The following is a 15004-nucleotide window of genomic DNA, read 5'->3' as shown; positions in this document are numbered from 1 at the left end:
GCTTACCATCATTGCAAAGGCAATTAGGTTTAACTCGCACAGCAGACGGAGCACATCGGCAGTCCATCGGGTAAAATCCCAATGAAACCACTTAAACCTGGATCGAACAAAGCAGCATAACTCACGCGAAGGCGAGTCCTGAGATTACAACACCTCACAATATACTACATCACAGAGTTTAACATAATATTTGAATTAGAAACCAAGTTCCACACTTAACAAAGTACTTCTTGTAGTGCCAACATAAAAGAAATTCACCAGAGTTCTTTGTTGCAGTGGATACAATACACGATATCTAACGACGGTATGGGTATCACGATGAAGCCCGATTCGTGACATCACTCGTTCTTGTCATCGCCGGCCGGGGACGTATCCCACTCCACGGACCAACCCGGCGGGAGAGTTCAAGGCCAGGTCAGACTGGCAATCATGTCCTCAAAAGTATCTCCTGAAACAAATTGAGCCACAAGCAAGGCTGAGTATACTAATACTCAGCAAGGCTTACCCGACTAGGATATACTTAGTCCTCTAACTAGACATGCAAGGATTTTGGCTTGAGGGGGGTTTGTTTTTGCTGAAAAGCCACAAAGAGTGAGTCCTTATTTTTAGATTTTTGCTTTCAAGTTCTAGTTCAATTAACCATTCTACATTAGCATCTATCCAATAGCATACACAGTAGAATACAATTATCTTTCATCACCCAATAATATTCATCATCATATATTCCACTTATTACTCTATGTGGTAAAAGGATCAAGCAGTCTCAATAACCGGTGAGAAACGGACGATTCGAATCGAATTTGTGAACCTGGCCAGGCAGACCTAAACACACATCACGTGGTTACTCCCAGAGTCACACGTGCAACTTTTCCCTTCAATTCCCGCTTCATGGAACAGGCCCACCGCCCTCGACTACAGAGCCCGGCTCTGCACCCGTCATTAGCTAGATGAGAACGACGTCAAGACGATGGGGAGTATATTCCGGCCGCGGTTCAATCCAGTACTTAAGCCTACCGATTACCATATTCTCGGCATGTGATTAGTACATTCAAACGCTTAACCACCACTACCACACACTGCGGCCTTATCACTTTTCACTAAACAGACGGGGCATCCCGAGTATCACGACCCCGCCCGTAGACCTTATAGTTGTAGCAAGTAGTAAACAACCAACTCCGAGCGGATTGGGAGGGGGCCGGTTTAGGAGAACCTGGTGGCGTGGAGGCGGTTTTGGCCGGGGAGGACGGCGCGTGGCCGGCGGCCTCGGCTCGGCCGGCGCAGAGCAGGGGAGGGAGAGAGGGAAGAGAGAGAGAGAAAGATATTTGACCGAGTCAAAATTCAAAATTTTCCACATGAACTCGAAAAATTTTGAATACGAAAGTTGTTCAAAATTTAAAATTCTACAACTTTTGTTTCAGGCATAAACTCATTTGAAGCCTAGTGAAAGAGTTAAATTTAAATTCTTGAGGAATGTACATTATTGCCCTATTCAAGTTTGAATTCAAAATTTTCCTTCAATTTTTGTATAGCAACTTGAAAAACTTTAAACACGAAAGTCGTTCATCATTTGAAACCCTACAATTTTGGATTTAGGCAAAAGTTTATTTGAGCTATATTTTAGAACTTATCTATAAAGCATATTTGTTTAAAATTTGAAGGACAGTTTAAATGTTTGAAAACTGTGGTTTGAAAGACTCGTCATTTCATGTGCAAAATTTCATTTTCTCCCTTTGACTTCAACTAGCATTTGGTTTATCATAACGTTAGTGAGATGCCTATTCAATCTCATATGCATACTTGTATTGGGTTAAAAGTTATTTAAGGTTTCTGACCTATGCACATATACACATAGACACACATACATACACATGCATTTATTTCGACGTTTCTTGGTTAAAGGTGCATGATTCGGTGCTAATGACCCTGGTTTAGCTAATTAAACACCTGGAGTGTTACATAAACGCTGTAACGACAACCCTGCCACAAAATGTCTTAGCCAGCGATTTAAAACCTTGGTTGTAACTGCACGATCAATAAATTGTTTGAATTGGGAGGAATCATGAGTCATGAAATTGCTTCAGTACATAAGTTAAATGCTTCTCTCCCGATCAATCATAAATTCCTAGTAATGAAATAAAATTGTGCATGGAAATCATTTGTTTGAGCACAATTGCATGAGTGATTTGGAGCTTCATTGGATTTTTCCAGTAGGAGATCTGAATTTTGAGTCCGTTCCTTGATTCAAATTCTCATCACAATTTAGAGCCTAGTAGTTAACTTTTTTTTGAGGGGCCTTAATAATTGACTAAAGCTTAAGGATATATCTAATCTACTACTTTTTTCTTTGGACCGTGACCCATCACATCAAGAGGCCTACTCCTGCCTTCAATGCAGTCCAGCCCAGCACTATCTCCCTTTTTCTTTGGCACAGCAAGCCGGCCCAGCTTCCCTTGGCCCAAACGCTCTCCCTACATCTCAATCGGGTTCGAAGCTTGGGACCGCGAGAACGGGCTCGAGATCCATATCCATTGTGACCGCCGTCTTCCTCGCCGTAGATCTCTCTCCTCGGTGAGCCCCCTCTCCTCGATCCCCGACTCCCCGTGTTGTGTTCCCAGAATCCCTTTGATCCGCGGGCCAACGACGAGAGCGAGGATGTTATGGTACCTGCTGATCCTTTTATTGAATGAATGAAACACACCCATCGTTTGGAGACTAATCTGAAGCACCAGATATGAATATGACTACTGTCGTTGTAACTGCTTATCGATCAAAATGTGCGTGCATCTTAATTTTGTTCATATGTGGGGGCTTATTTTCTCCATGAATCTCTGAATGTTTGTGACTATAGATAACTTTAGGTACCTTCACTTCTCCACAATGAAACCAAATAAAAAGTTACAGACTGATCTTTCAAGCATTATGTATATATCATCGCTGAGCGAAAATTGCTCATAATTAATAAGCGCATCCATCGAATTCCGCTTATATATATTAGGAGAGAGGTTCATCAATGACAAGGCATATTTCGACGGCATTCTGACAAGCAAGATGCTCATATATATATATATATATATATATATATATATATATATATATATATATATATATATAACTCGTTCGATATGCATACTAGATGCTACAAGAGAATGGACCTATAAATATGAGCAGATACCGAAAACACAAAGACGACCACACTACTAGTTCATGCATATAAATAGCCTTATATCTATAATTAAAAATGACACCAACGATCTATCGATGCTTGACACTAGCTTAGATGCAACCTAACATATATATGACTAAATATGAAGCAGATAGTAAGGATACTATGATGACGACCGACATTATTATTTGGATCCAACCTACTGATGTAAATTAATTCAAAATTAAGATCAATCCAGCAGCTTACTTTGAACTGCATATACGATATGACGCTCGCATCGCTAGCCACTGAGCATCCATCATCTCGAAAGAGATGCAGTAGAGCACGTCGAATGCATCCTCGTGATCAAATAATTAATTTGCAAGATCCATCCATCCATGTGGCAACCAAACACAAAACACTTAGTGGAGTTCATGAAAATCAGTCGCTCCTGGATGTGATAGATCAAATATACAGCAGCATTACTAGTTACATACCTGTCAACACTTTGATAAAGTTAATCCCCGGCAAAGATTTCGGCCGTGCTGAAACCCAAAAATAAAGCAAAGGAAAAGAATCGAAAGCAGTCAACAAGCTTTTCCTTTCTTTCAGGTATCGCGTATCATATCTGAAGGAATATATAACCCAAACCAGCACAGTTACTAGCAGTTATGGAACCAACAATCATTCAATCAGTTGTTGCTTGCAAAGAGATGGTACGTGATCAAACAAATTGAAACGAACTAGGTTCATGCCCGTGCGTTGCTACGGGAAAAAATATTTTTCATTAATATACACATCACCGATCAAGATAACTATAAGTGCTCAAACATAATTTACACGCAATAAACAGATCATTGATCAAAGATGAAATAGGAGTGTAAAACATAGTGTTATCAGAACTGTCGTCAAAACATCTGTCATGATTGTTGGTCAAATTTAGACCCGCAGAAGCAAAGTAATAATACATGAATGTTCATAACACCTTTTCAGTAATCTCAGCCTTCAACTTTCACATGATGAGAGTGTCACAGGGTCTAGTATAGTAAGAAAAATTGAACCAGGGACAAACAGAATTACATAGATTCAGCCTTCAGATGAGGAACAATAACTTTGTTGTGAGGAAAACGAGAATTAGTTTGGTGCGGCTGTGGTAGACCATTAGCAGCTTGATACAGAGACAAAAAAAACACCACGCTCAATAATTGGGATGTTCATTTTACGATAGGGATAACACGCATATACATAGTTGGTATACAAGAAACTTTAATTGGACACACAGCAGCGCGCAGGGCACAACTATCCTTGAGTCACTCACTTGATTTCAACACTTTTCCGGAATATCTGTGAATAAACAATTCAGGCCCGACTTAGTTTATTTACTGTTAATATCATGTTATGGATAGAATACAGATATTACTCATTACCTCTGCATCATCAACATACTGTATGGAGATCTCAAGTAGTATACCCATGACCAGACCTGAGACACAATTTCAATAAGTCAAGATAACACATTATTTATTTCGAGTTTATAGTCATTATGAATAAATACTATAGAAAAATAAACTGATAATTAAAACTATCATTACCTCACATCTATAGTGTAAGAACCTCCTTATATACAATATTTTTGGTGAACGTACCATTACCAATTGGAATATATTTGTTCTCAACCTTTTTTGTTTTCTGCTATTCTTTTTACCCTTCTTCTTCTTCCTCTTCTCGATTTTATTCGTTTCTTCATCCTCCTCAATAGCATTAGGCGGTTTTGCGAGAATCTTTATGTTCTTCCTTGAAGTGGCTCTAGACATCGCAACATACAGTTGGCCATGAGAGAATACCGGCTCAGGAAGGTACACACCGACATGTGGGATAGTTTGACCTTGTGATTTGTTGACAGTCATGGCAAAACTCAGTCTAATTGGGAACTGCTTCCTTTTAAATTGAAATGGGAACATCTCGTCATCAGATGGGCATAATGGTATCCGAGGGAGGAAAACACGTTTTCCAGCATGTTGACCTAACACAATTTCTGCGTCGATTGTATTTCTTTGAAAACCTAGTACAACCAGCCTTGTACCATTGCATAGCCCGTTAGCAGGATCTATATTCCTAAGCAGTATGACAGGACAACCAACCTTGAGTTTTAGCACATGAGGGGGGAGCCCATTAGGGGTTAGAGTATTAAGAAACTCCGCTGGATAATAGTTGCGAGGATCATCAACTGCAGCATCGAAACTATGGTACTCCATCTCACCACCTTGGAAAGTACCTATCATCTTCATATTAATCTTATCAACCCAATCATTTCTGGTAGATAATATAGCTCTCGAAGTGATGTAGTCTTTATTTAACATGTTCTCATTCAGATTTGGAAATATGCTATTAATTAATGTATCAAGGTCACTTGACTTCCTAGTATACGGGATGCAAATCTCATCCGGTAGTTTGACCTCACCGTCGGAATTAACCTCTTCCGTTCCACCACCGATGCGCAACAAATAATCCGTGAACCAAGGGTCTCTTTGTGCTCTCATATTGCGAACCAGTTTAAGATGTCGCATGGAACCCCATAGATACGATCTCCGTAGGGAAGCATCGACAATTTGAGCCCTGGACCCCCTTCTAACAACTGGTAGTACTTGCCTAAAGTCTCCACCGAACACAACTGTCTTACCCCCAAATGGCAACTGAGTCTGATCCATTATATCTCGTAGACTGTTGTCTAGTGCTTCAACAGCTTGCCTCTTTGTCATAGAAGCTTCGTCCCAAATAATAAGAGACACTTGACGGAGCAGCTTTGCAGTACCACTCTGTTTCGTGAAACTACAAAAACTTCCATTCTCAATGGTAAGGGGTATCTTGAAATGGGAGTGGGCCATTCTCCCACCAGGCATTATTGATGCTGCAACACCAGATGTAGCTGTCACCACGGCAAGCTTGTTCTGAGTTCGTAGTGTCGCTAGCAGAGATCTATATAGGAAAGTCTTTCCGGTACTGCTAGGACCATCCACGAAAAAGAGTCCACCTTTATCGGAATCAATAGTTGCCATGATCTCCTCATAGGCGTCCCTTTGTTCTTGGTTAAGGGAGTTGACCAATGACACATCATCGAAATTCACCTCGACAGTTGCCTCCTCAAATATTTCATGAGGAATACCATTAGCATCATCATACATCTCATCAATCTCCGGAAGAGGAAATGTCTTAATGTCCTTACCCATTGACTGCAACATATTTCTAATATCAATAAGTACCATTTGTGTGGCTATATTGGATGATGGACTATTTCATCGATAGTCCTCTGACATTGCATCCATGTGTTTCTGCCAAAGTGCAAACACATCACTTGGTTCACAAAACACCAAAATAGTTGCAAATAGCCTTCGTAGTGAAGAAGGCATTTGGAACGTAGAAGCTTCCATAAGACACTCATCTAATGTATTATCTTCTTCAATTATACCTCTTCTTTCGGCTGCCTCGCAGAATGTAGGTTGCACGACACCATCAACCATTTTAAGATGGTCGAATGAGGTAGCTCCAGCAACATGGTTAAGTAGAACGCGAAGATAATAGCGTTCCCCCTCAGCTGGGTGTGCGGAGACAATTCTACCAATCTGCTTGCGTCCCTCATATACCCTTCGCTTCTAGAATTTACCATTGGAGTGCCAAGTATAGAATTCCGGAAAATCATGATATAATATCCCACGTGCAAACTCGTTGACCCTATTTTGAGCAAAATATGTTGTAAGCATTGACTCTTCCGCACCAGGGCGATTTACTATATTTTGTATATTAGAACGCTGATGGAATGACACCGTATGCATATCGGGTAGATGAAGCTGCAATTGTTTCACTGGTGGGTGGTTTTTGCTTAGGTCGAAACCATATATCCTCCACATTGCTTTTGAAGGCGTCACCCACAGAGCATCCCTAAACTGCTTTATCTCATCAACGTTACCACAACTGTCTGCATTATCACCTTCTCTGACAGCAATAGATGCCCGATCATGACCCTTGTAAATGTATTTGATTAAATATTTTAACAGATTTAATGCTTCCACAAGCTTCAACATTAATATGGCAATTGAACGTGAGTAGCAAATAAGGGTTGTACGGGACTACCCATCGATTGTCTAGCTCATGACCTCTAACCATTTCCTTACGTCCATCATTACGTCACATGTATATGGGGTACGAGTCCTTCCCCTGAGATGTGGACTCGCAGAAGGCCCGTGGATAGCGATTCTTACAAGATGTACGTCCCTTAGTGCAAGGACAAAATGGGTTTAAAACACCACACGGGCCATGCATCATGTGCTTGGTGACCATCTTGTACAACTCAGGAAACATTTTCTTGTTAGGAAGTTCTGCTGAGATAAGAAGATCATATTGCTCAGGACACGTAAGCTTATACTTCCATTTCATGATCAGCAAGAAGTGAGCATGTGGTAACCCCCTCTTTTGAAACTCCACAACATATACATAAGCACGAACTTTACCAAGGATGTCATTCTTCATCAGTTTTGTCTTCAACACCTCAAGTTTTGCCCTGAAAACCCTAGTTACGAGATCAGGGCAATCTTGTGCAGTTTGACCAAGCAAAAGATGTTGTTTGATCTCATCCTAATTTGGGTTGCATGTCATTGTGAGGAAGATATCTGGTTTCCCATACTTTCGCACCAATGCCATGGCATCCATGTACCGATGTCTCATGTCCCGAGGACCTCCAATGAATGGCGTGGACAGCACTGTCCGTTTCCCAACAGCATCTGCACGACCCTCGCCGGCATGCAAACTATCAACGAGACCTTGGTATAAATCAGCCCGTAACTCCTGCTGATTATTCCTGATGTAATCTAAGCGTGAACTTTCAATCTTTATGTATGTGTCCACAGCAAACTGCTGGAATAGCCGTTTACCAAAAAATATTGGGTTAAATATACCAGGACGCATCTGGAATTTGTAGCAATAATAATCACGTACTGACACACATAAATTGCCAGGCCCACCTACAAATTTCCAAAGCTAATATTAGTGAAGTGCAATATGGTACAAGTAGTGTGTAATAAGAACTATGATTACTTTTTTGTAATCCATGAACTATACCTTCATCATCATCGCCATCACTTTCAGCACGAGCCTTTTGGTATGCACGGGCAGCCTCAACTTCTTGCATAGTCACACCAACCTTCAGAATGCAATTATGCCAACCGAGCTCCCCTCTGGAGAAGAAAAGTGGATATGATAATGCATCATAACACGCTTGATATGACCGAATCCCCTACACAGACCTATCCTTCCCTTGCAGGAGAACACTATTTTGGAACTAACCTAGGAGTTCACTACCCTCAATCCAAACGGCAGCAACCTCTGATGTAAGAGGCACATTATAAGTCCTCTAATCCAACTGTTGGTCCAGATTCAATGCAATATGGTAGTCTTCTATATCTTCAACGTGACCCATTGACCTCAGTTGTTCGGAGTATGGGTTGCCCCGAAGTATCCCAACTAATCTTTCTATAACCTCCTTGTCCTTTTCCAAGCAATCTTCACGACACCTACAGTATCGATGCTCAAGAGAAGGATCATCATCATAGAAGTATAATTCAAGGTGTATAGGTTCTGTGCCTTCTTCCTTACCAAATGATCGAACATTATGGTATATCTGACCATGTGCACGGAATGTATAAACCCCCTCATTTCGCATGTTGGTTGTCATATGGTCAAGGTGGCAATACAAAGATGTGAACGAGAAATGACCATTAAAGAATCTGATGTTTGCACGGAAGTGTCTAGCATCAGCATCAGAGCTTGACCAAAGCCTCATGAGTTCAAGTGGTGTGTCTGGGGATGATAAATGTATCTTCCCACTACGACAACAAAATCCAGGTGGCTTGAACTGAAATTTCTTTGCGTTGCAGTGTTCACAGTTATCAACCGGCTCAAGCATATGCGTCTCAGATGGTATGTTTTCAAACACTTTGCCAAAGGGATCAATTACATCTGGCACATCAATATCATCTCCACACAAACTAACATCAGCATCATTGTCGGCTTCACCGTCTGTACATATATTAAAAGCCATCAGTATTCCATTCTAGTAGAAGTTAACACCCTATTTTCCAATCAAATGACATATATTTTGCCAATACCTTGTCCAGCGAAAAAGTAACCTTCGTCTTCTTCATCATCCTCCTCGAAAATAACATCCTCATCCCCATCTATTTCAATAGTACGATCATTAAGTTGACCCGAATACAACATCAAATTGACTAAAGTTGTTAATGAAAAGTAGGGAGAGTACCATCCTCGACCATAGGAGATTGTGTCTACAACACTCAGGGTCTTTTTGCAGTCGCATGCCACCTAAACCTTTTAAATTAAAATTAAAGGTACAATTATTTTACCAACATAGTAATCATGCTTTTGAACATGAAATTAAAATGGTCAATATTACCATCAGGATTAGTGTAGATTGGCTGTGACTGTGATGCCATCCAGCTGCTGACCTTAGGTGCAGATCCACCTGGAGAGAATGCTTAGTTTGTTTGGTCCACACAATTGTACGGTGTAGCAATAATTTTCATTAGAGTTTTTTTTTTCATTTTACCAATATCAATTTCTTCATGCCCTTGAGTCTTAACCGGCTCCTTATAATCCTCATGGTCGTGTTGTTCTTCTGAAATAAAACCAGTCGCACATTAAATTTAATAATTCAATATAGCAGTTATTGTTATAAATTTAATCTTTGTTGTTAGGAAGTAATTACCCTCACGTGATTCTGTTGACAGTTGTTCGCCACACCCGTCTGCATCATATGTACAACTATGATTTTTTCCAATGGTTGCATGGAACTCAATGTTTCTTTGATTACGGAGTGCATTTCTCTCAACAGCAACCACACGACGCCTAGGTAGACTACGTCCAACCCCAGACTCCATGCCCTGAACATCTGGTATCTGTTCAACTATCGGTGGGATGTAAACAGGTGATCCGCTAAAACCCGGAATAACCAATTCACTCGCACTGGTTACGAGTTCTATGGGGGGTGGAACTATAATTTCGGGCACAAATTGAGGGTTTGCCATAGCTATAGAATCAGGGTGTAAGTTGTTGGCTCTGAATTCTTTCATTCTATGTTTATATTCATGTTTCCCCTCCTTTCGTGCTGGCAATCTGTTCCGCAACTTTTCCTTTTTAACCTCTTCTTCTGTCCTCAGCAACTTTTTCACGTGGTATAATTCTCGGCGACGCTGATTAATTAGCGCCCTCTCTTCAGTAGACATCGACTCCATTCGTGCTCTATACTTCTCCCTTCGTCGCTCCTTTGGGTTAATGGATTCTGACACACCCAACACGGGTGATTCAAATATTAGCAACTAATGGAATATATTGAACCATACTGAATCACATGCTACTATGTGAAAGGTAATATAGTTGATCAACCAAGGTGCTACGGGTTGTACAAATAATATTCAGCAAAATAATATAGTCTATATATATTCAAGACTCAGGTACAATAAAAAGTTGATAATAGTCTTTATTTTTTTGACAAAACAACAATATATATTCCCCACTAAGATCTATTGCACCCAAACCTAATATCATGTACCGAGTGAGGAAAACAATAACATTATTATGTGCATGTATAAAATATTGCAGACTGCTTGCACTATATTACGATCGCCAGAGCCGTAGTTGATTCAACTACATACCTGTACGTTGTGCTCCATTATCATCTATAATGGGTTGGTCATAAACAATAGCGTTATTCAAAGATCCATATGTGAATAGCCCTGATATGACCAAATTAGATATGTTAGATCGTGGTCGTCATTGAACAATTCAACACAAACACTATTCAAAAGCCAAACATAGTACCTGCAATTTCCCCCGCATTTACGGCACAATTCTCATGTGGATTAACAAATAACTCAGCAACATTCTTTTTGGTCGAAAGATTGTCATCTACAACATCAATCACATCAATAACTTCATGAAAAAAATAAATGCATTATGCATAACACACGTCGGAATTGCATTTACCTTGGTTACCGCCCGCATGCACAATATTCATCTCGTGTGAATTCAGGTTGTTCCCACACCCGAGGGCTTCGATCCCTGCTTGGAAAAATAGACAAAGTGTCAAAGATTGGAGCCCGAAATAGAATTTGATCTTGCATGGCCATCAATGTCTGGTGATGCGTGTACCTTGCCCACAACATAAATCTCTGATGAAGTTGTCACTCCTATGTAGCCATTCTGACCCCTCATCATCATCAGCTCGGTTCGGTCCTGTTGAGTACCCCAAAACAGCCCATTAGAAACTGCATTGTTTTCAGGCAAAAAACAGGTCAATAAATTGAGGTGAATACCAGTAAGATCAATAGTCTACTGCACCGCATGCTCATTTTCAGTAACAATAGATTCATTCTCTGCGGTAATCCCCTTTTTCCTCCTGTAAGCTTCACGACGCCTCTTGTTACGTTCGCTTTTTTGCTCTTCCGTCAACGAAGCAGACCTTGCTCGGTCCCTTTGCCGCTTAAGCTCTTTTGAGTCTACACGTACAGGAGTAAGATGAAACAGTTTCAACTGCGGATAACACCACAATCATGGATAATCTATATGTGGTAAGTGACTTACCAGCGCGGGGTGTGTTTGTCAAATCACCGAATGGTTCCCTTGACACACCATTCATAGAGATAAGGGTTGTTTTTTCTATTGCATGAAACCTCTCAGTGCAAATATTCCAAAAAAATGTTGAACCAGGATAATTTCGTTCAAAAAAAAATCTGATAGCCGATAGAAGCGCAATTTATAAACAGGGGCCAAATGTCAACCCTACTAACAAGCGCAATTAAAAAAATTAGAACACCACTACTATTCTTGCAGGTAGCATTCAGCTCGATGCAAGTTAATCTGATAGCCGATAGAACTTGCCTGAATTCATATTAGGAAACATGCTAGATGTGGGCAAACATAGTGTCAAATATCACAAAAATTTATAAACAGGGGCCAAATGTCAACCCTACTAACAAGCGCAATTAAAAAAATTAGAACACCACTACTATTCTTGCAGGTAGCATTCAGCTCGATGCAAGTTAATTATTATACCAGAAAAGTTTGATGGTCTTAACAAGTTTCTTCTTAGAAATATTTTATCTGAGAGAGTTGGTATTGATGGTCTAAAATATATGTTGTGCTAAAAAAACATAGGCAAAGTAACTTGATCATCTACTGGAAACCCTGCAAGCATGGTAACTTACCTCCCAGAGCGTCTTGTGTTGCTCGGTGTCCTGCACGGCCACCTCCTTCTTCAGATTTTGGAGCCTCTTATCAATCTGTCAACCCAAAACCGGAAACATTACACCATCAGTGCAGACAACATCGCTAGCCAACCAACCACTCGATGATATGTTGTGCTAAAAAAAAGGTAAGGAATCTCTTTTCAGCAACTAAAAAAAAATCTGCTCCGCTGATTTGATATTTGCAGAAAGGGGTTAACAGAGAGTGTGCCAAGCCATTAAATTATTCACAAGTGAATCTGATTTCATATCTGACGATCCCACATGAGGAGCAAAATTAAATAACAAAGGCAACAAAACATATAAATGACCCAACTCTGTGCAAAATGAGCAAAAGATCGAAGAACGCCGCCATGGTGGCCGGATTCCCTGCGATTCCAGGCGCGAGAGAGCGCGGGGAGTGGGGGAAACGAAAGAGGAGAGGGAGGGGGTTCCGTTTGTATCTTACTTGCAGCAGGGATGCATCGTGGTGGCCGCGCTCTGACCTAGAACCGGCGCGACGTTTCTGTTCGCTTGAGGAAGACAGGCGGCGGCGTTGCCTATCGCGCGGGTGGGAGAGGGACGCGAGCGGAGGGGGGGGGGGGGGGCCGCGACAACAGGAGGCGCGGGGTCGCAGGTCAGAGCGCGCAGGGCCAAAGCTGCGCTGTAGGGCAAGTCCGTGGGGACGGCGCACGGCTGCGGCGGCGGCGCTGCGCAGAAACCGCGGCGTCCTGATGGCGGCGCACGATCAACGCAATGGGTCAGAGCGGAGGCGTGGATCACGGGCTGATGGTGCGATCGTGCGTGGGGCGCGGAGCGATGGCGAGGGCATATGATCGTGCGATAGCAAGCGGTGATGCCGGTAATCACATGGCCGAGATTTTCGAGTCGCACGACCAACCGGTCGCCACTTTGTTCTTTTTAGTAGTGGGAGATAAACAAGCCTTTGTTTTCTGTTTGAAACCACATGATGATTCTGGTGAGACCAGCTTGTTCTGCATACTAGTATATATGGATGATCAGGCAAGGCAATCATGGGTGGCACAACGCATATATGCAACGGGACGAGACGGTTGCGCATCGGTTAGCAGTTAGCACCAGCTGCATCCATGTGCCCACTATTATAATGCTCATCATCGAACAGTCGTAATCAAATCCAAAGATTCCTCATCTTGAGAAAGGGAACAAAACCTAATACTATACAGCAATGTGGCTGCATAATCATGGGGCTGTTTGACTCGTACGAATGCAGTGGCACATGGTGGGTTAGATGTACATACGTACTTTGATTACTACTTTTAATAGTGCTTTGACCAAAAACAAATCTGTTATGATGCAACGCACATAGTCTATACATGTAAATTCTCAATTCCAAGAAACTACTAGACAGTTTCACATGCAAAGATTAGATGCCATTCCCGGCCCCTAAGAAAAAAAAAAGAATACCTGAGTTGAGCTCCAGCATCTGAATCAGCATGTATGAGATGTTTATACCGGCAACCGCAAAGGGGTACTCCCACACAGCTCGCATTCCTTGCTGCTTCAGCATTAACCTCTTGAAAGGAGCCTGCTTAATTGTTGGATCAAAATAACCGGCAAGCATCAGTCTATATACATATGCAAGGCAAGGTGGGCACTTTGCTCATTCCTAAGGATTTCATTTTATATACAAGATCGACGAATCCAGATTCCATCATATAACCTTGGTTTCTGGCACATACATCATTACACATACTAAAGAAAAAAGACATACCGGATATGTTGTTGCGAAAAACAAAAGGTTCTCAAGTGAAATAAATCCACAGCCCCTGAAATCATAGTCAGATGATACTGTTATCTGTCAGGGAATACATGCCATTTGCTGGAATAAACCAGAGGCTGATTGTGGACCTCTAAAAAGAAAGAGACAAGGAGCATTTAATTTATTTCCAGAAAGAGCATTATAATTTATTCCAGTAAAACTAAAAACCAACCGTGTGAAACTTAGTTTAGACAATCTAAAATAGGGCACACAGAAAAAAAAACTATAAGTAACCTGAAATCAGTCGCTGGGTTCACGCCCTGCCACCCCATATCTTTCCACTGTGCTGAAACTAAGCTATTTAGCTCTGTATCAGGCACTACCGGACTTCCAAACTTTGCCGAGTGTCAGATACACTCGGCAAAGGATATATTACACTCGGCAAAGTCTTTGCCGAGTGTAACACTTGGCAAACGACACTCGGCAAAGGTTCCCACGGCAAAGTTTATTTTGCCGAGTGTCGGAATACGAGCACTCGGCAAAGGTTTTGCCGAGTGCCCTGATACTCGGCAAAGAAGCCACGTGGCGCCACCCTGGTCCCGCGGTTTGCCGAGTGTCTAACGGCAGACACTCGGCAAAGTTTCAAACTTTGCCGAGTGTCCGACTCGGACACTCGGCAAAGTCCCCGCGCCAGGGTACCTCCATGTGTCTGGTTTGCCGAGTGCCAGTACTTTAGCACTCGGCAAAGTGACTGCGCTGCTGACCTGTGCAAGCTCCTTTGCCGAGTGTTTTGGCTTAAACACTCGGCAAAGTGGTGAATTTTTCTTTTTT

At 41.7% G+C, this 15004-nt stretch overlaps 1 protein-coding gene and 1 long non-coding RNA gene across 2 annotated transcripts in view; both read right to left on the bottom strand.

The window, feature by feature from the left end:
• Window positions 1-3405: 3405 nt before the first annotated feature.
• LOC120643031 (ELMO domain-containing protein A-like) overlaps window positions 3406-15004 on the bottom strand; it is a 33640-nt gene continuing 22041 nt past the window's right edge. The window contains exons 4-8 of the mRNA XM_039919571.1: window positions 14468-14552; window positions 14186-14240; window positions 13879-13999; window positions 3642-3687; window positions 3406-3511 (exon numbers count right to left, since the gene is read on the bottom strand). Coding sequence (XP_039775505.1) covers window positions 3406-3511; window positions 3642-3687; window positions 13879-13999; window positions 14186-14240; window positions 14468-14552 — 413 coding nt within the window. The remainder of the gene's footprint in view (window positions 3512-3641; window positions 3688-13878; window positions 14000-14185; window positions 14241-14467; window positions 14553-15004) is intronic.
• LOC120639521 lies at window positions 10817-11453 on the bottom strand. The gene is made up of 3 exons (XR_005661465.1): window positions 11360-11453; window positions 11030-11269; window positions 10817-10944 (listed from the first exon to the last, which is right to left on the bottom strand). It is a non-coding gene; the product is annotated as an uncharacterized LOC120639521 (long non-coding RNA).

Source organism: Panicum virgatum, chromosome 7K (genome assembly GCF_016808335.1).
Source record: "Panicum virgatum strain AP13 chromosome 7K, P.virgatum_v5, whole genome shotgun sequence".
Classification (NCBI taxonomy): Eukaryota; Viridiplantae; Streptophyta; class Magnoliopsida; order Poales; family Poaceae; genus Panicum; species Panicum virgatum.
Note: the sequence above shows the minus strand (reverse complement) of the source record. Positions and strands in the feature narration are given on the sequence as shown.